Source organism: Typopeltis vanoorti, chromosome 4 (genome assembly GCF_054136105.1).
Source record: "Typopeltis vanoorti isolate ZY-2024b chromosome 4, IOZ_Tvanoo_1.0, whole genome shotgun sequence".
NCBI lineage: Eukaryota > Metazoa > Arthropoda > Arachnida > Uropygi > Thelyphonidae > Typopeltis > Typopeltis vanoorti.
The window spans coordinates 163,138,322-163,161,368 of NC_143552.1; the positions used below are offsets into that span (position 1 = coordinate 163,138,322).

General features: G+C 34.7%; 1 protein-coding gene across 8 annotated transcripts in view; it reads right to left on the reverse strand.

The window, feature by feature from the left end:
* LOC150107813 (TRAF-type zinc finger domain-containing protein 1-like) overlaps nucleotides 1-23,047 on the reverse strand; it is a 337,022-nt gene that overhangs the window by 27,566 nt on the left and 286,409 nt on the right. For 7 of the 8 annotated variants that reach the window (XM_090392060.1, XM_090392062.1, XM_090392061.1 and 4 more), the window contains exon 13: nucleotides 5,842-6,007. In XM_090392060.1, the coding sequence (XP_090248186.1) occupies nucleotides 5,842-6,007 (166 nt within the window). The remainder of the gene's footprint in view (nucleotides 1-5,841; nucleotides 6,008-23,047) is intronic. The other variant, XM_090392064.1, reaches the window with a different exon arrangement.

Sequence of the window (23,047 nt, forward strand, 5' to 3'; positions counted from 1 at the left end):
TAATAATGGTCATTTGTTCTGTTTTACTTGCATACGGTGTGCAGTCTAAAATTATGGAATAATATTTAGATTTTCGAATTGATAATAAAATTGTATCCCTGATTGCGTTACTTAAAGTTTCCAATATTTCATTTTGACTGTCTTTACTCAAATAATGTATTCTATTGTTTTTGTAGGGCTCTTTCAACATGATTTTCCATAACGGGATCAATCTTTGCAAACAATTCAACTGATTTTAAAAAATTGCCGTTATTCTTTTCATATAATTTATCAGATAATTTGTGAAAAGCTAAATTTTGGCTACCAAGGAATTTTATAATTTCAATCAAGCATTCTAAAACATTCGTCCAATGTTTCTTTTCCATTTCATATACGCTTTGAGTCTGGCAATCTACTTTAAAAAAAACAAAACTACTATTAGTTTTTTTTTTAAATTTTTATCAAGTTCCTTCCATTTTAAGAAATTTTTCATGTAAGTTAAACTAGTCTCATGTCTATGCAAAGTTGTACCTACATTTCTCCAATCGTTATAACCTTCTACAAGACTACTTGATTCAGTAGGTGTGAAAAGTTTGCAACAAAAGCAAAAAACAGTAAAAGGGATATATTATATTTTTCTTTTGAACAAGCCCCATTCCAATTAAAACAACTGGTAATTTTTCATCAATATTTCCCCATTCACCTGGATCTTCAAAATTTACAGAGACTAACAATGTGTTAGTTTCATGGTCAACTACAACTAAATCTTCTCCTAGCTGTTTTTCACTTAAATCATGCGTCTTGTTATCTTGTTCAATAGTTGCAATAGTAGTTTCATGCAAACTGGATGATGTGCACAGTTCTTCAACTCTGATTTCAGATGTATCAAGTTGGTTACAATCTGCATCAGAATATTTTAATATTTTAGCAAATTTATTAAGAGCCCCAGTTTGTTTCTTAATAGCTGCTTCTTTTGCAGCATGACGCTTACGATTTTGTGCACCAGATAATTTTTTTTAAAAATTTTTGATTCCATTTCTATTTTATACCCACAAGAAATTATTACACAACACGATACAGAGACGAAATAATAGTCCGCACTGCGCTACTGTCAATAGCCTACTGAGATGAGTACTATATTACACAACACGACACAGAGACGAAATAATGGTCTGCACTGCGCTACTGTCAGTAGCCTATTGAGATGTGTATCCTATGACTGGTTAACTAGCAACAAAGTTTTGTACGAAAATTCGTTTCTGCGCAAAAAACCATTCACTGTTGCACTTTAGATAAACTGCAGTAGACACAACATTCTGCAAGCAAGCATTTAGCCTGCTCTTGCTGCAAAATTATAAACAGCCGGCTGATCAAAGAGGCGGCAATATCCGGTGTATCCGGCCTTATTTATTTTAATATTGATCATTCTAAGAATTTTTTGTTTTTATGATAAAAATTTTGTTTCTTAAAAATGAACTTACGAACCGTGTCCCGGCGGTGGTGCCCGCATGCCTGCTTCTGTAGGTCCTGCTCTTAATTCAAGAGTGTTTTCTGCTCTTTGTGAAGAAGTTGGTGCCGATCGTATATCACTTCTACTTCATACAGAAAGAAACTAGATAGCGATCGAGAGTGAAAATTCTTGCTTATTTATTAGAATTAAAGGAAGTCAAAATATTTTTAAATGATAAAAACTCCAGCCTGGCCATTTATTTCGATGACAAAAATTGGATTGCAAAACTTAAATATTTGGCAGATATTTTCTCTATTCTAAATCAGCTAAATTTATCTTTACAGGGAAACCGGTCTAACAATTTTACTATGCTAGGTAAAATAGAGGCAATGAAAATAAAACTGCACAGATGAATTCAAAGAGAATATTCAGATGTTTTTGAAATGTTTTCGAACTATTCGCAAATGATTTCAGACTACAATTTTAAATTTGATAAACTACATGTACATTCTTTAATTATATGTCATCTCCAGAGATTAATTGAAAAGTTCGATAATTATTTTCCAAATAATGAACTTAATTGTAGAAAATTGTGGATTCAAGATCCATATAACTGTGAAAATTTTAAATAAATAAATATTAAAACAAATTAACAAAATCGACTCTGAATAGACGCTTGCATGTGAATAGCATTGAGTAACACAAGTGAAGCAAGAAAAGACAAATTAATAGAGAGTGTTCAACAACAAAATAATCAGTAGTTAAAACAACTATTTAAAAAAAAAAAAGTTTAATCATTATTATTATTATATTACTACAAACTAGGGGGCTGCAAAAATATTTTAGGATACTTAGGGGACCGTGGCTACTAAATGGTTAGAAACAACTGTCTTAAGGGAATGTTCTATCCCTGGAACATTCGCTTAATAGGAGTAGCGTTGGCATGTCCACTTAATAAGAGCCTTATAACAGCACAAGTTCCAAGATTAGTGAGAACCACGATACAGAAATGGGTTGATAACAGCAGTATTCTCTGGAGTGGCCAGCATGGGTTTTTGAAAGGGAGATGTTTTACTAACTTAGTTATGTACTATAACAAGGTGACAAATGTCTTGGACAAGGGAAATGTATATATAATGGTATACTTTTTGCAAAAGTTTTTCACTAGTTAAACCCATTGGGATGGATTTAACTGATGATATACATCTGTTTGCAGATGATGAAAAAAAAAAAAAAAAAAAAAAATACAGAGCCATGCAGATGTTATAGCATTACAGGAGGACTTGAATAGATTATATGAATGAGCAGGTAAGTGGAACTGTCATTCAATGTTGCAAAGAGTAAGGTTTTGAAATTTGGTAGGCAACGATGGGATGCAAAGTATACACTCGGTGGAGAAACATTGAAGGAAATAGGTGAGATGAGAGATCTGGGAGTGGTGGTAGACAAGGACCTGAAATTCAGAGGCCACATTGCACAAGTTGTGAAGTCATCACACTGGATAATGGCAATGATGTAGAGGATGTTATGTGCAAATATAAAGAAATTATGATTCCACTGTATGTGGATTATTGTGCAGATGTGGTCACCTGGTTTTCAGATATGTGGCAAGTAGAAGGAAGAATGGATGAAGGAAGCATTGATGAAGAAGGTGGAGAAAACATAGTTGAGGTATTCAGTGAACAATTTATGTGATGGGGATATATCAGAAAGGATCCAAAGAAGATTCACAAAGGTGGTAAGTGGTTTTCAGAATGTGGAGTATGAAAACAGATTGAAAGAATGTAATTTGCAAAGCCTCATGAATAGGAGGAATGATTGAGACATAAGTTGGTTAGGGGTTGTTACCAGGTTAACATGGAAGAAATTTTTCATAGAATGGGAGATGAGGAGGGTAGAACAAGAGGCCATCCTAGAAACTGTATAAAGAGGGGGTGAGGAGAGGGTTCTTTGCATGGAGAGTGGTTGGTTGGTGAGTGGATTCTGAGATGATGAAGACAGAGCAGCTCTATAGCTATTTACTGATACAGGAATTGTTGAAATTATTAGACAGGCAGGTAGACTTAATGTGCTGTATTTTTTAAAGTAACAAGGCATCTCCAACCTATGAAGAATGGGCAAACTTTCTAAGATATATAAAAAAACACTGTTTGATCATGTACATTATTTGTGTCAAGTATTTTTCAAAGATGATCAATACTCATATGCAAACCAACATCAAACTCAGAGATAGAGAGAGAGAAACTGTACTTACAAGTTCATGGAGCTATCACTGTCATTTTACTTCACACATCCGAAGTAAAATGACAGTTGAAGGTATTGACAGCTCCAATTATCTCCTAACCAAGAAAGTAGCATCAACACTCAAGGAGTTGATTGGTCATTCTCCCTCCTATATAAAAAAAAAACACACACACAACACATTGTAAACAAAACTAAAAACACCACACTTGATAAAACTGATTTATTCATCAGTTTTGACATATCTGCCCTTTTCATGAGCATCCCAATCAATGATAAAATTCTTCTACAGGACAAATTTCCACCAGATATCATGGCCTTCTTTGCCCATGTTCTATGTTCTGGTTATTTTATTTGGCAAAATACTTTTTACCTGAAAAAAGAAGGTACAATCATAGCCTTGTCATTATCTCCCCTATTGCTAACTTTTATACAGAAGTTTTTGAGCTATAAACTCTAGATTCTTTTATTTTAAAACTCAAAGTCTGGCTTAGGTACATTGACAATGTTTTCATTATCTGGCCCCATGGCTAGACTTTAGACACCTTCTTCAGCCATCTGAACAAACTACACAAATGCATACAATTCACAAATGAAACTGAGAGTCAAACACTTCCATTTCTGTGAACACTTGTCACATGTCTTCCTTCCGGCAGTCTTTCCTTCATTATTTACTGTAAGTCTACATATACTGGCCAATATATACACATAAATTCTTACAACCACCCAACGCAAAAACTAGGTGTCATTAACACACTTAAAAAACAGGACTTTGAAGATTTGCTCCAGTGAGTAAGCACTTACCTTTAAACATGAATTAAAAGTTATCAGCAATACCTTCCTGAAAAAATGGCTGCAGCAAAAACACTATCAGCAAAATTCTTCACAAGACTTCACTTAAAAACAAAAATAAACTAGATTACAATAAAACTGTAGCCATTTCATAATTAAAGGGATATCAGATAAACAGAATATTACAGAAATCCAACCTTAATGCCATCATCATTAAACCTCCTGCAAAACTTATTCAACTCCTCTAGGGATCTCCTTCCTCTCGTAGCCCATCCTGGACTATACTGTATCCAATGCACCTGTAACCTGCCTTGTACAGGAAAAACGAACATAAATAACATATTAAATTTAATAACCATGATAAATCTGGCCTTTCTGACCATGCCCTGAATACTCTACATAGAACTGACTGGAAAGACACCTGTTTATTACATCACACATCAAAACTTGGTATTAGCAAAAATTTAAGGAAGCCTGTAAAATGTTAATCAACTGCCCTACTCTCAACAATAATGATGGTTTAAAAACTCAAGAATATGGATGGCACATATTCTATCCATATAACGTTTGTTCTAATAATTCATTATAAATTATAATTAGGACTAAAGTACTCCAGGATCTTACCCTTTAACAAACACTTATGTTAAATTACTGATTTGATCACCATGTTAAAAGTATAAAAGATAGTTTGAATTTGTTCTCTGGCATGTAAAAATAGGATATAACTTTGATGCTTTTTTATTCTATCACTAGAGATCAGGCCAGTTAAATAACAGTTGATCAAAGTAGTGTCACTCTGACTTACTGTTTGAACTGTAACATGACTTGTCTCTGTATATGTGTGTGTATACTTTAGATGATCTTAATATGAAAATTGAAATGTCAAGAAATTAAAGCAATTATTCTTAACATGGTAGCAGTCTCCATGATTTTATCAAAATGAACTATAAGACTTTCGTTGGAACTTTCAGTAGTTTTTTTTTTTTTTTTTTTTTTTTTTTTACGGTGAACAAGTTTGCTATAACAGTGTTTGAAGTAGTGACAATGCTACAATTGACTCTCGAGTATCTTGCACATTCCATGATTATACATATCAGGAATCTGATTATGAGTCTTTCCTAAAAATAATGCAGTATCTATATGTTCTGGATAGCCTAACTCACATAATACTCTTCAAGAAGAAGGCAACAACAGGTTCAAGAGATTTAACCTAAGGTACTGATATATATGCAGGGGAAAAGGTTGCTTATGAGTTAATAAAATATATATATATATATATATATTTTTTTTTTTTTTTGTTTTAGTGAATAATACTTTTTATGACCATATGAAAATAAAACAAAACTTATAACTTTTGCATCAATAATCAGTAGTCTTACTCATGCCAATCAGCTCTTGAGCTTTCTTGCTTTGAATAATTAACACCGGAATTATATTTTGAATTTTTCCCATCACCTGCAAAATAAAAGTCATGCCTTCCTGAATCTAGAGTGTAATCAGAAGTACTAGACCGAAGTGATGGAGTCTGAGCTTTTGGACGGGCACCTAAAAAAAAAAAAATTAGAAGTTAGCAGTAACAAACTGCCATAAAATATTCAAATTAAACATGCATAAGCCCTCAATTCATAAACAACTTAATCACTATGATCAGGTATCTAATTAACACCTAAATATCTTGATTTTATAACATAAGTGATGACTAGATATGGCTTATGTTATTGCAAATACTCAAGTCCAAAGAAGCCAGTCTGGTTGGCTGCTCTCCAACAAAAATGCTGGGATTTGAACCACAATATTGGTTCAAATGCTGCTGTGGACATGAATATCTATGAATGTCTTTAGGTGGTAGATGAACTTCATGGCCCAATGTGTGAGACCTATCACTCTGCTCACTGGAGATTTGAAGTGGATTGAAAAAAATTTTCGTGTTTGGTATATAGAAAAGAGTATGTGGTGCTTCGTACTAAGGTATTACAGTCGTACAGCCTTTCATGGATAGGACTCATGAAAAAAGTCCAGATTTTTAAAATATCATAATTAGTATTAATTCATATAATCACTTTAAATACTAAAAATTATCAATAATTACATTATGTCCTCCCAAAAACAGTAATAATACAATGCCATACAAATCCATGGTGGAATAACTTAGCTAATTATTTTTCCTTACATAGATAGCCATCCAGATATACAAGTGACACATGCATTCAAGACTAAGTTGTTTTGTTATCAATTTCAAGTTTTATAACTTTTTTTGTGTACTTGATTTAGATGTGGGCTTAGGCAGAATTTACATTTATAAAATTATATAATTATATACTTATAGAAATACACTACTTGGAAAGAAGTCCAGACATGGAAGTCTATGGTCATGTTCGGTGCATGTGTGGGTAGCACTTGCAGTTGAGTCCCCGTGCTTCCATCTCAATATTGTATCACTGACTGTTGATCTGAGGTGGCCCAATTTGTCAACCATTTTCTAACAGATAGGTCTGCAACATGATATCCAATCACAATGCCTCTTTCAAACTCCATCAGCTCATTTCTTGCAGGCCATTTTCACCCTGACACGCACTAACTTGCTTGGGGACATCATATTCCTCTAATTTACAGCAGCTACAAACACGTGACTTGTTACATCATACCATGTAATGTGCCATCCCCATGGGCAAGGGGATGTCTATTGACTTCTTTCCAAGCAGTGTATATGTGTATAGATTAGCAATTGTAGCAAAGCAAAATGATAGCCAAGATTGCTATTACACTACTCGAAGAGCTTAGCATGAATGATTTTGTATGATGTGCATGTGTACGTGTGTGTGTGTGTGTGTGTGAGAGAGAGAGAGAGAGAGATTTGTGGGCAAAGGCAAAGAATTATGGGCATAGAATAAAGATGATATATGCAGAAACATGGTTGGATGGGTATAGAAATGGAAGAGCAAGATTTGTTTCATGACAATAGGAAAGGCAATTCTAATGATAGCATTGGAATTATGTCCATACAAGGGTGAGATAAAAGGGGGTAAAATAGTGGCAGTGGTTTTGAAGTAGCATGGTGTGAAGTTGAAGTTGGAAGTTGATAGGAAGATATATTTGAATTGGATGTTACTATAGGCCAGGGAATGTGGACGGTGGGAACAAAGATATGTATATAGGCAAAGTCACTTAACGAACAAGGGAAGGGTGATTTTGAGTTATGTTAATATTGATTGGGAAAAATAAATTTCTTGAGGAACAAGTAATCTAAAGCAATATGTAATGGAGGGCAAATAAAGGCTGAGAGAGTCTTAGATTTAATCATATCATCAAAGGATGTGATTGAGAAAGGAGTATCTAATCCTCCTCTATTTGGTGAGAGTGAGATTACCTAAGCTGCTGCCAGTCATATGCAAACTTCTGTGAGGAAAGGATATATGTGGACCTATGAGGCTGGTGATTATGAAACTTAGGAACAACTAAGCTATAGTATGGAAAGAGGAGTTGGGTGGAAAGGGAAGAGAGAGAGACACAGAGAGAGGGGAGGGGCTTGAGTATGGATCAAGAAATATTTAACAGCAGCAATGCCTGAATGTATTCCAAAGGTGAAAACGCTAAATAAGGTAGGAGTAAAATGGATGAATGAAGAAATTAAGCATGCAATCTAGTAAAATAAAAAAAATTTGTAGTACAAGATGATAGATAATAACTGGCTGCATGAAAGTATAAAGACAGGCCAGTAAGGTGACTCAGGTAGTAAGAACAAATGCAGAATCAAGTGGACAATCAGCAAAACTGCAGTATGAGTAGAAATTAGCCAATTAGGCTAAGATAGAATGATTATGTGATGATGATGACAGTGGGTGAAAATGGTTGACAGCTACACAGGATATAGCTGAAATATTCAATAAACACTTTATCAGGGTATTTCATCCTCAAGAATGTGACATTTTGAGGAGCAGAGAGTTTGATGGAGTAACTGATAGTGAATGAGGAGTAATAAGGCAGTGATACTTAACAACATATCATTGTATATCTTCAAGAAATACTCCAGGGAGTTAATGGTGCCCTTGACATACCTGTTTAACATGAGTGTTGCAAAAGGGCAAGTCCCAAAGGAGTGGAAAGAGGGGAAAATTGTTCTACTTCACTAAGGGGGTATTATAAGAAGACTCGTGCTACAAATTATAGGCCATCTGTGTGTCTGGGGTTGTAGTTAAGGTGTTGAAGAGATATGGTGATGGTTAGGATTCAAAATGATGCTTATAATTGCTATGTCACCTGTGACAGCCATCACAGATGACATAGCTATTATAAACCATCAGTTTGTTAAAGGGAGGTCATCATGTTTTAGCAATCTGCATATGTACTACAAGGTGACAAATTCAGTGGATATGGTTGACATTAGGGTTTCTGAGTCACGGCTATTTTTCTGTTTCCAGGACACAAGATTTTTTTTTTTCCAAAGTCCTATGACTATACAATTTCACTCATGATGGAAATAATTTTTCAAATACTGTAAATTTAAATTTTTAATATATATTTTTAATATTAAATATTTTAATATTAAGCCTGTGTAGCTCGGTGGATGTGGTGTTTGTTTGCATACCACTGCGCTTGGCCGCACAAAGGAAGACTTGGTTGAGTCTAGTCGGCAACTAGAGGAAATTTTTCTAAGCCTTTTTTCGACCGGTTCCCAAGTTAGTCAATCTCTGGCACGGGCAAGCAGGTTTTTCCTCCCGGAAACTCGGGTTTTTCGTCCTGTAAACTCAAGAAAATCGACCGTAGAACCCACATTATTTCAGACATTAAATATATTGTGTTAGGGTTAGGGACCACAAGATGGCGGCACATTTGAGCCGCCTCTCTTCACTGCGTACTGCTTAATTAGTGATAGCCTTGGGCCATCTGTCTCTGATTGGGTACCAGTGGAGATTGAACTGCCCACTCAGTCTCCAAAAGTTAGATAGGGCTAAATGGCCTCGCCTACTCCCGTATACGGGAATAAAAAGGCGTTAGCTGATTTAAAAAAAAAAAAATTTTAATATTTAAAATTTTAAATATTTTTAAATGTTTAATAGAAATATTTTAAATATATTTACATTTTAAAAATATTTTTTACATAATGAACTGCTGATGCATTTTTAGTAAATGCATCAACAATTGCATGATTATGCCAGAGTAAATTTTCAACTAAGCTTTCACATCCAAACATCTGCATCTGTCATTACAGCCACAGTATGATTTTCAAAATTATTCCAAATATTGGAATAATTTTGTTTATTCCAATAATTATTCTTGTATTCATAAGTTCACAATATTTTGAATATCAACTGATGAACATTTTGATGGGTATATATGAACTAATTCTAATTTAAAAAATTTTGCACCATCTAAATGAACAACAAACAATACTGAAATATATTTGTTTATAATACTGGTCAACTAATCCAAAGTTTGGGTGTTAAGGCTTAAGTGCTGGGAGGATATCATGCTGGAGGCTTAATGTAATATTTACAGCACTAGGAAAGGAATACAATACTATACTAAATGAAACACATATGACTCCCTCTATGGGTGCTTGTAATGGCCTGGAATGTAAAGTGGGATTTCAGAAATGCCATCACCATCCCCTACATCAGTGTTACTCAAACTTCAGATATCCACGTACCCCCTTCTTAAATTTTCATTATCACCAAGTACCTGCTAATTAATTAATTTAAAAAATTAATTAATTAATTAAAATTATTAAATTAATTTAAAATGTTAATTAAAATTAAGTATCTATTTTATTTGAATTTATATGTTCATGTAAACAAAAATATGATTTATTTTTAAAGTTTGGTTCTCTAGAGATGTCAGACGACACACTCATCAATTTCATTTGATCCAGATGCAATATCAATGTTTTCTTGTTGCTTACAGCTACTTGTTCTTGTAGACAGGCTTATATGTTGGTTATGCATTATTAAATCACTTAAGGAATTGAACAAAGTAGATATGAATATAAATTAAATTACACTTTAATAAATATTTTTGATATTTCGGCAAAGTCACGTTGCCATCTTCAAAAGGAACTTACAAAAAAAGGCATGTGCATGTAGGCACTACAACACAGTAACTGAGAATGAAGAGATGAAGCTATTGTTCTCCTAAAAGTCCTGATGGTGCCCTCTAGTGGACTAAGTAGGTGTTCTTGGCTGTTGGGGCTGAAGGTCTGCTGATGTAAGCCTCCCAAATTTGGGGCAGTCACATACAACCAAATTTGTTGGGGTTTGGAGAGCTTCTTAGGGTGATTCCATAAATAGTCTTTCGAATTTGTTTGCTACGGTGTATTACTGTAGCTTTCTTCCACCGTATTCTGTGGCGTGTATCCAGAGCATGGTCTGTAAGACCAGAATGGCTGTACTTGTGAAAACGGATGTAGTCCTTGTGTTCAGAAATTCTGATATTCGCTGTCCTGCCTGTTTGACCAAAGTAAGACAGTTTACAGCTGCAAGGGACCTGGTATACACCGGGAAGGTCTAGGGATAGTGGTTGGTCTTTAGTGGAGTGGATAAGGGATGCCAATTTTCTGTATGGCCTGTAACAGGAAGTCAGGTCATGTTTTTTTAAGATTTTGGTAATTTTTTCTGAGGTGCCTCGGATGTAGGGAATGGTGATGGATTTAGAGTAATCCTTGTTGTGGAGGGGGCTGTGCTTTGTAGGTTTTAATATTTTTTTGGATTTTTTTTTTTTGGGGGGGGGGTGGGGTAGCCATTGGCTGAGAAAGTGTTGAGGATGTGATTTAGTTCAGTGTTTAGGGCCATGTCATTAGAACAGATTAGTTTAGCCCTGTTGTATAGTGTTTTCACCACTCCATATTGTTGTGAGGGGGGGGGGAGGATTGTTGTTGATTGTTGACCACCAAAAACCAACATAACCAACAAGGAATATAAAGCTCTGCAGGAAATGAGGAATAATAAAAAATTAGTTATCACCAAAGCAGATAAGGGAAATGCAACTGTAGTTCTTAATCAAATGGACTACACAGGTAAGCTTAATGCTCTTCTATTAGATCGGGCTACTTACCTCCCTATTGAATACAATCCCACCAACTCACAAATTAGAAAACTTCACAGGCTCCTTAAGAAAGTCACTTCTTGGTCTGTAGAAGTTACCAACAGATTAAAGCCGTTTAACTCTATACCTCCCCGTATTTACGGACTCCCAAAAATACATAAAGAAAATGTGCCATTACGTCCCATAGTGGATGGCATTGATTCCCCCACAAATTAGCATCCCTTATCCGCTCCACTAAAGACCAACCACTTCCCCTAGACCTACCTGGTGTGTACCAGGTCCCTTGCAGATGTAAACTGTTTTACTATGGCTAAACAGGCAGGACAGCGAATATCAGAATTTCTGAACACAAGGACTACATCCGTTTTCACAAGTACAGCCATTCTGGTCTTACAGACCATGCTCTGGATACACGCCACAGAATACAGTGGAAGAAAGCTACAGTAATACACCGTAGCAAATACAAATTTGAAAGACTATTTATGGAATCAGCCTCAGCCCTAAGAAACTCTCCAAACCTCAACAAATTTGGTTGTATGTGACTGACCCAAATTTGGGAGGCTTACATCAGCATACCTTCAGCCCAACGGCCAAGAACACCTACTTAGCCTGCTAGAGGGCACCATCAGGACTTTTAGGAGAACAATAGCTTCATCTCTTCATTCTCAGTTACTGTGTTGTAGTGCTATGTGCACATGCCTTTTTTTGTATGTTCCTTTTGAAGATGGTAACGTAACATTGCCGAAATATCAGAAATATTTATTAAAGTGTAATTTAATGTAGATCAATGTAGATACGAATTTATATTCGTATCTACATTTATCAATTCCTTAAGTGATTTAATAATACAGCTACTTGTATTTGCTATATTGCTCTCTTTTAGGGGTTTTATAAAACCAATCTTTAACCAATGATCCATATGTAAGAATTTAAAAGCTAAAAAAAAAAAATTATTTATTCGAATACAACTAACTTTTTTCCCAAAATTAAAGCTAAAAAATGGTGTTGCGAGATACGTGCGGGAATTTTCGCAAACTAAAGTTTTCAGAAAAAAACTTGAAATATGGTGCGACTTATCAAGAAGCTCCTACTCGCTATCACTACTTTTGGCATCGAGAGTTTCTTTGTGTGCATCGTCAAAGTCATCTACCCAAATAGCGTCATCTTCTTTCCCATTATTTCAAACAAAAATTACCAGTAATTTACAAGACTTGAGATACGTAGAGCAGCAAAGAACTGCATATGATTGGTGTGGTATTAACAAAAGATCATGCGAACCAAAGACAAATTAGCATTTCAATAGTCGAGTTGAAATGCTAATTCCCTTCAACCGAATTCCATAATATCTGAAACATATTCACTATATATTTCTTAATTTTAACACGTTAACGACGGGGTGGTGTCAAGCAAAACCATATGTTCCACCGGCAACATATGGTTTTGCTTGGTCTATACAGCTGTTTCTGTTGGAGAGGGGATGTGATTTATTAGTTATCCCGGTTGTCTCTAATTGCACTGTTTGTTGAAAAATATAATGACTCCTTTAATTATGCATAGCCGAAAATTACCACGTATCCCCTAACGACCTTTCGCGTACCCCCGAGGGTACGCATACCACACTTTGAGAAACACTGCTCTACATCTGTGGCAAAACATAAAAAATTGCCAGGTCCTTAAAAAAGTACAACCTCTACACAGCTTTTAAGCCCCACCGGGGGACCACCTAGATAGGACTCTAAAGTCCAATCAAGGTGGTGTGCCCTCAATGGGTGTTTGTAGATGGCCTAGGATGTAAAGTGGAATTTCAGAAATGCCATAACCATCCCCTACATCTGTGACACAAAAGAAAAAATTGCCAGGTCCTTAAAAAAGTACAACCTCTACACAGCTTTTAATACCCACTAGAAACTTGCTACCTTTATCCATTCTACCAAATATCAGCTGCCTCCTCTCTCTCTCTCTCTCCGTGCATGGAGTATATGAAGTACCCTCTTCCTGCAAGCTGGCTTACTTGGGACAGACAGGTAGATCAGTGACCATCCGCTTTGAAGAACACAAATCATACATCTGCAATCACAACTATGGTCAATCTGGCTTTGCAGACCATGTATTAGATACAACCAACAGGATCTCCTGGAAGAAAATCACCATGCTCCACCACAGTAAATTCAAAAAGGAAAGATCGTTTTTTGAATCTGCAGTGGCACTCAGAAATCAAACCAAATTTAAATAAATACGGATGCATAAAACTTCCCAAAATTTTAGAAACAATAATTGTCAGAGGTCCCACTTTACATCCTAGGCCACCTACAAATGCCCATAGAGGACGCACTGGTTAGATAGGACTTTAGAGTCACCCACGTTTCATTTAGTATTGTGTTGTCTTTGTGTGTGTGTGTGTGTTACAAGAGTAATTTGTAATCTCTGAAGATGTCCCAGTGACTGAGATTAAATATTGAAAGCAATGAAAATTTTTAATCCTTTCCTAGTGCTGTAAATATTTGATGAACTCATCTAAAGCTAAAACTAAAATAATAATCTGATTCTGCTAATTCTTTAATCTTTGATATTTGTTCTTTGTTTTTATGTTTAGTAATATGACCAAAATTTACTTTAAGATATCTTTAAGGATCTTTGACAATACATAATTCTACTCTGAAATTGATTTGCATATAAAATAACTATTGACAATTTTTTGAATTGAGATCCCATCTTAGGTGAACAATCTAGATGCAACCTCACTTCATTTTCTTGTTTTGCAAAATTTAAAATTGGCTGATTGGCTTTAATTCTTTTGAGTTACTTGAAGATTTCATATTTTCCTCAGTCCTTGTTTTAGAATGTGTTCATGCATATATTCTGTATCAGCCCAACATGTTCAATTCCTTATATGAAATTTGTTTTATTATTATTATTATTATGCGACACCTCCAGGGAGTCCAAGGACTCATCAAGGGAGGGCACCTACTCGCCATCATTATCTACACCAGCACCATCTACTGCCTACCACCACTATACTGATTCTTCTTGATTTTTATATATCTTATTGTTTTCAAACTTCAGATTGATTTATTTTCATTTTGAAACTAAAGTGAAAATATTAAAATTATAATTACAGAGGTATAGAGTTGAAAGGCTGCAATATAGCATAAGTTAGATTGTAAAAAAAAATACAAAAACTAAAATAATTGTGACAGTGTCAAAAATAAATAAAATAAAAAGGAATAGAAAATAATTGTGATTAGAGGTAAAAATAATGACCAAGTGAAATCACTCATATCTTGGAGGAATTATCCAAGATGATGGAAGATGTACGTTGAAAATATGAAGAAAAAAAGAAACTTTAAAAATTTTTTAAATTTACCAGAGAGCTTATGAGAATATAATCTTCAGCATCAAAATTACCTTTGTTTGCACTACTTAAAAGAAGTTCTGTCCAGGAGTCTGTACATTTGCCTTTTATTAGAGCTCAGATAAGACTTTAATTGTTTTAATTAATTCTGGCCTGACAGCTGTATCGAACTGGTACTCATCAGGACCAGGCAGACACACACACAGAGAGAGAGAGAGAGAGAGAGAGAGAGAGAGAGAGAGAGAGAGAGAGAGAGAGAGAGAGAGATCCTCAATATAGTAGCAATTCTATGTCAGAAAGTTAAATTGAATCATTCAGCTTTATACCTTAGCAGCTGTTTATGCATCTACCAAAAGTTCACTTATGATGAATTTAACTTTGTGACATAAGACTGCTTCAGTATTGAGAGGATTATTGCTCTATCTCTCTTTCTCTCCAGGTCTCTGCCTAGTCTCTGATGAGAATTAACAGTTTGAAACAGCTGTCAAGCTATTGAAACCTAGTTTAAGCACTAATAAAGATAGGCATACAGGTTTCCAGACAGAGCTTGTGTCTTCTAAGTAGTGTAATCCAAGGCAACTCCTATGCTGAAGATTATATTTTCATAAGCTCTCTAGTAAATTTCAAAACTTTCAAAACTTTTTTCCTCTATTTAGCTACAAATGTTATCAAATTTGATCCAAATGCAAAAAATTAACAAGAAAAATAAGAACCACCATACATTACAGCATAAAAGTCTGTTGGCTACTGATAGGGATTTTGTTTAATTAACAACCCACCTGATAAGAGGAGTAATTCTGTGAATGAACTTACTCAGAGTGGCTAAGTGTAACAAAAATGTCTATTACATGTGGCTATTTTGTAGCACTTGATTTATAGTCATATAATGATGATATTGTATTATAAACAACAAATAACGCAATAACCACAGTAATTAACTTTAATGAAAGTACAGATATTTTGTACTGAAAATAACTTTAAAGATCAGAATTATTGTATTATATTTAAAGGAAACATATCGATGTATAAAATAACATTATATTTAGTTCAGTCACTGAATAGTTACATTAATTCATAATAAAATTTTAATCATAGTATATAATCCATATGATACAATACCCATTTTATTAAAATCATAAGGTTTTAAAATTTTGTAGGCAAGGATCAGATGCAGAATATACAATTAATGTGGAAATTTTGGAGAGGGTGGAGTAGATGAGTGATCTGGCAGTGGTTGTAGACAAAGATGAAGTTTAGGAGTCAATGCTAAAATTGTGAGAATATAAAAATGCCTTGATCAGGCTGCAAATGGGCTGCTATATGCAAATATGGACAACCAGTTTTCAGGAAATGAGAATATTTTAGAGAGGATGTCAATGTTGGGTCTCTGAAATGTGGGATATAAAGATACTGAGGGATCACAATTTTTGCAAAGCCTTGTGAATAAAAGAAGAAATGAAATGGATATGACTGAGACAAGTTGGCGAGGAGGCGTTTCAAGATTAATATGAAAGAGATTTTTCTTAGAGTAGAGGGTGACAAGGGTGGAGCAAGAGGTCAAAGACAATGAAAATAGGCAGAATCATTGAAAATGTCAACTGTGTTGTGAATGGAGAACCTGTGGAACAAGTAAAACATTTCAGTTACTTAGGCACAATTTTTACTGAAGATGGTAAACTAAATATAGAAATAGACAACAGAATCAGCAAAGCTAGTATGGTGGGAAGTCAATTGAATAAATTCATATGGAATAAGAGAGAAATTAGTCGGAACACTAAATTAGCTGTATACAAAACAGTGTTCAAACGAGTTTTAACTTATGGATCTGAGAGCTGGGTCAGAAGTAAAACACTTGACCAAAGACTAGAGACCGCAGATATGAGAGTCCTGAGAAAGATTATAGGCATGAACAGACAGCATCAATAGCAATATCATATTAAAAAAGAGGATATTAGGAAAGAACTTGACATTGTCAGCATCCAGGAATGCATTAGCAGAGCTAATCTCAGGTGGTATGGTCACTTAAATAGAATGGGAGAGGAAAGATTAGCAAAACAAGTGTTCTCTGCCAGGTTGGCAGGAAAACGACCCAGAGGAAGACCAAGATATAGGTGGATTGATACGGTACAAAGTGCCTTAGACGATAGAAATATAAGGTCTGATAATGTTGGAGTCTTGACAAGTAACAGACTGATTTGGAGGAAAATTGTAGATAGGAAGTTAGTAATGATGTAAATTTTTCATGTAGTACTATCATATCCTGTACATCCCTTGAGGGTACATGGCAGGAATTTGATGATGATGACATTTGGAAATATAAAGTACTCATTATGAAAGGCCCACACTATCAAACAGAATGCTCATCCAACTAATTAAACTAATTCATTGTATTTGCAATCACTACACTTTCAGACAATATAGGCCACTCACCACCAAGTTCTCAAAGCATAAAACTCGTTTCTTACTTTGCCAGCTCACATCTCGCTTATGCAACTTCCAGGGATAGCGTCTTATTTTAAACATGCTTCCTTGAAACTATGAAAAATCTTTTCTACAGTAATCTGGAACAAACCACTTTAAATAATGTCTCAATCATATCACTTTTCTCATCTCTAATCACAAGGCTCTGTAGATGTTATTTTCTTAATTTGTCGTCATATGACATTCCAGACTTGACATTAATTAATATTATTTATCCTTGCTCTTCTCTGATTTCTTATCGAAATGTTTATTTCATGAAAAAATAGTTATCAAATCTGCATACAACAATCCACAACTAATTAAGGCCTTGTAAAGCCGAACTATAATCTCTTTCACTTATAAATGTCAATGTCCATCTCATCAACTATTATCATAATTCTCAGAATTCTAGCAAACATTTACCCTAAATTTCAGAGTCTTGTTTATCATCACTGCCAGGGTATCTTATCTCTTCAACATCGATTGCCTTTCAGGAGAGCCACAACATCTAATTCATTTACCTCTCCAGCTGTGTGTCATCTGCAAGTAACTGCCCATTCTACCGAACCTATTTCAATATCATTAATGGCATTAAAACTGACTTTTCTTTTCCACAATACGGTGCCCCCCCCCCCCCCCGCCAATACTTAGCGATTCTATTAGATAGTCAATCTTCTATCCAAGATTGAAGACTGGCTGGTTTAGTATCCATGCATTCTAATTTAAACACCAACTTTTAAATCTGAGTTTCTGGGAGAAAAAATTCTACTCGCCTGCATCAAAGATCAGCTAACTTGGGAACTGGTTGAAGAAAGGATTAGAAAAAGTTCTTCTAGTCAGTAACTAGAATCAAACTTAGAATGTTCTTTCTTTGAGAAGCCTAGCACTACAAATGCAGATACCATTTCCACAGAACTAAATAGGCCTATATTTAAGTTTATATATATAAATAGCATGCATGTATGGTTTTCTTCTGTATCTTTATTAATCTTATTTTAATCATTTGTATATACAGTAAACCATCGATTTAAAGGACAAAATTTCCGGTCCATATGTCCACATGTGAAAATTAACATCCTGTTAATTTTAAAATGCTTTTAACCACGATTTGCTTATAATTAAATTAACAGGTTATTTTTTGTTATTAATTTCCTGTTATTTTTAACAAATTTTGGTGAATAGGCCATCATATGTTGAAAAAACACTGTAGTAATTTAGCCATTTAGCCAACATAAATGAGTCACCGTTCATAAAACATGTTCGGCAAATGATTAGGACGTGACCACACCAACTGCACTGTAATTGGTGTGGTCACGTTTCATTTTTGTGGTCATGTTTCTTTTGTTGTGTGGCATGATTTTCTGCGGCAGTTTTATTACACACATTTTCATAATTTTAGGGAATTAATTATAAAAAAAGTAGCAGAATTCAAAAGTTCAAAAAAAACTTGATAGTTTTTTCAAAGCAGGATTACCTAAACCAAGCTCCTCAACATCGAACATTAACTTCACATTAACTTATCTAAAAGTGTGTGTAAAACAATTTTTTTGTTATTCAAGTGCTACTATTGATAAAATTGCAGTATAATGTTACAGATATTTTTATTTTAAAAAATTAGTGATTTAACGGATACCCCTTAGCCCCTATTAGTCTGTTAAATTGAGGGTTTACTGTATTTATGTTTCCTAATATTTTATCATTTTAGTTCCTACCACAGATGCACTGGCATTTAGCAGTGGACAATACCTACATTTAACACTATGGAGAGGCACACTGTGTATAACTCATTAAGTTTTACAACAAAACAAAGATTAATACAACAGTAGTCAATTACTCGTCTTATATCTCATGCTTCTCCTCAAACTAAAGTCTGAATCTGCTAATGACTATTCATAATACTTCTTATCTGCAATAATGCTGATAAAGTTTACTCTGCCCCAAAGTCCACTTTATCATTTTGTCTAGCTGATGTAAAGTTCCTTTAAAAGCTGGGCTGGGTTGGGATGATTGGAATTATGACCAAAGCAACTAAGTATAATTTCTGTTAATGCATGTGTTCTATGGCTAGTTTGCTTGCTACCCTTTTCATGACTTATTTTTCAAGGTATTAACAACACCACAAACACTTTTATCAACAAAGATGTTATATTTCGCTGATTTTCAACTCAGCATCATCAGAGCACAACACACTTGTAAATGCGACAGTGAGTGAGTGAAACAATATAATTGCAAAAGACAAAAGATCTAAAGTCCTATTTTTGGCGCCCTCTAACGAGAGAAAAAAAAAAAGCAGTTATCCAGGAGTTTTTCTTAGGATAACCGTCTCCCAAACTTTTGGCAAATTAATGCAACCATATTTGTTAAGGTTGGGAGAATTCTTCAAAGCCATTGCTGACTCAAAAAATAATCTTTCAGATCTATAACGACTCCTAAATAGCACATTCGTTTTCCTCCATCTAATCTTGTGTGAAGGAGTGTCCAAAGCGTGGTCTGCCAGTCCCGACTTGCCATAGTAATAGTAGCGAATGTATCTTTCATGTTCTTCCAGGTGGATGTTCACTGATCTTCCTGTTTGCCCATAATAGGCCAAGTCACAGTCACACGGAACTTCATACACTCCTGGGTGTGCTAAAGGGTGAAGTTTATCCTTAGGCGAGCGGATCAGAGTTGCCAGCTTGACATGAGGTTTGAAAGTGGTGCGAAGGCCATGTTTCAACAATACTTTGGCTATCTTTTCCGATGTACCTCTGATATAGGGAATAGAAATGGTCATGTTGTATTCTTGTGTATTAGGGGAGGGAAGAGTAATGGGCCTATGCAGTATTTTATTTATTTTGTAGGGATTGTAGCCACTGGCTAAGAACGTATGGCGCAGGTATTGGAGTTCGGTGGTCAGAGCTGTATCATTAGAACAAATGGCTCTGGCTCTGTGTGTAAGTGTTTTTAAAATGCCGTACTGTTGGACTGCCACCCTTTATGAGACTGGCTAACTCACCTTCAACTGAAAAGTCTTTACAAAGGTTTCTTCTATTCTAGTTTCAAACCCTTTGCAAATGAAAGACAACTATCTCAATGTTCATGCAGCTGCAACATGAAGATTAAATGCTAGAACTAATAAATCTTATTCTGTGGGATGAAGATATATACAGGTAATTTTATTTATGAATAGTGAAGAGTATGAAATGAGACATTTTTGAGACCTACGTTTCTGCCAGTTTGCAAATCCATCACTCATATTAATTAGATTTTATATAGTAATTAGGTCGCAGAAGTCAAGAGTTAGCACTGCCTAAATAGAGAATGAGTGATGAGAATTGAATTTCCCCCTCACACACACCTCTATTGACAATAAGATGAAAGGTTTACTTTCATAATGATGCTGACTCCAGTTATTTGGACACCCAAAGATTGGTATAATCATATACACATCAAATTAAAGATGCAAAATATTCAATCTAATGTCCAAACACTGTGACTGTGTCCTCCAGTTGTAGTCAAGGACAGCTAGTTGCTTTTAGAAGACGTCATCAGATTTTTGGCAATTTCTTGCAGCCAGGGTTATTTAAATTAAGCGTGTTCTATATTGCATACTCTGATTCCTAGAATGGGCTTTCACTATGAAGCAACTTATTATTATTATTATTTTTTTTTTAAGACAAGCCCTAAAATCTCAAGGAGCTATACAAGCTTGTCCAGAGCAGGCTTTTACAAATATCCACGCCACACAGTGGGATTTAAATCCATGACCTGTTAGTTGTTTCGTCGGTTTTTAAAGTCATAGTTTTATTCTATTTTACTCTATTTAAAAGAATATTGAGCACATGGTCAGCTATCCAGTTTTATCTGTACTGATTCATAATTATGAAGACAGTTTGTGGCTTCTTTAAACATTTTTGCCATCAGTACTAGAATACGCCAGGGCTCTGTACTTTCACCAATGCTTCATTCTGAAAATAAATGATCTTTTCTCATGGATTTCAAATTCTATTCATAACTTGGCTCATGACAGTACACTTGCACTACATTCCTCTTCTTAATTTGACAAGGCTTGGAAAGCTCAAAAATTCTAAGCTTCAAGATAATATATTAAAACACTATCTCCATATCCTTGCCATACTCCACTAGTGATGACAGGCTAGTCAACTTCAATGCTACCTAAATAAAATTTTATCTTATTTCTCATGAGAAAGATCTCTCTTATAGAGAAATTTGATGGTGTTTGGAGTTGACCTACACCTGTAGTAATTCCTACTACATCACATCCATAGTTTCTCAGCCACCACTTAAGATAATACTTCTTACCTGAGCAACTGTTAACATGGTACAAATCTTAAAATTCACTCAACCACTTCTATTTCTACCCTTATACTATTTCTATAGGTATTTTTATGGGTGGTGACCTGCTGAAGTGGCCATCATTATTTTTCCTCCACTTTACTTCAAACAAACAAGCAACTGTTATTCCTCAACCACTATTGTTCTCATTCAGTCTGAGTCAGCTCTTTGGAAAAGCCTGTCTCACACTGATGTTCTATAAGTTTTGCAACTCCACATGTTGATATTTCGTTAATATACTGTATTAAAAGAAAATAATGTAATCACAAAGGTATACAATGAGGACACGAGTAGTGATGTTATGATGCAAAACATTCAAACTAGTTCCCTAGTGGATATTAGTTTCCAAAGAACTCTAAGATGTTATGATTAATCTGGATGGTGTTAAAATAAAGTTTGAAGTATTACAGGATCTGTGTAATTCTGACATGTAGAGAGGTTTATATATTGGCAGTTCATCTTAAATTTTTAATGATTATTTCACAACAATAATAAGAAAATAAATAATATATTTATTTACTTAGTTTTTGGTATTTTGCTTGTTTTATAATTAGTTAACAATGAGAACAGTTTAAAATTGTAACAGACAACACAAAGACCTAAAGTCCTAACTACTACATCTATTGTTAGATGAAGAGAGGTCTCCAAGTATTAATTTGATCTTAAAATGACTGCCTCCCAGATTTTTGGTAAACTGATATAGCCATACTTGTGAGGTTTGGGGAATGTACAAGAGTGGTCTGAAAAATTCTTGGCCTAACAATGAAAAAACGAATTTATAATTTACTCATTGATTCCATTACTTTAAAACCCAAAGTCTAGCTTAGATACGCTGATGATGTTTTCATTATCTGGTACAATGACCACCAGACATCGGACACTTTCCTCAGCCACCTACACAAACAACATAAACCCATACAATTCAGAACTGAAATTGAAAGTCAGAAGGCACTTCCTTTTCTTGATACACTTTTCACACATCTTCCTTCCAGAAGTCTTTCCTTCACTGTTTACCATAAGCCTACACATACTGGCCAATATATACACATAAACTCTTACAACCACCCAACACAAAAACTAGGTGTCATTAACACTTAAAAAACAGAGCTTTGAAGATTTGCTCCATTGAGCAAGCACTTAAACATGAATTAAAAGTTATCAACAATGTATTCCTGAAAAATGGCTACAGCAAAAATACTATCAACAAAATTTTTCACAAGATTCCACTTAAAAACAAAAATAAACTAGGTTACAAAAACTGTAGCCATTCCATACATTAAACGGATATCAGATAAAATAAACACAATATTACAGAAATACCACCTTAATGCCACCTTTAAATCTCTTGCAAAATTAAAGAACTTATTCAAGTCATCCAAGGATCCACTTCCTTCACATAA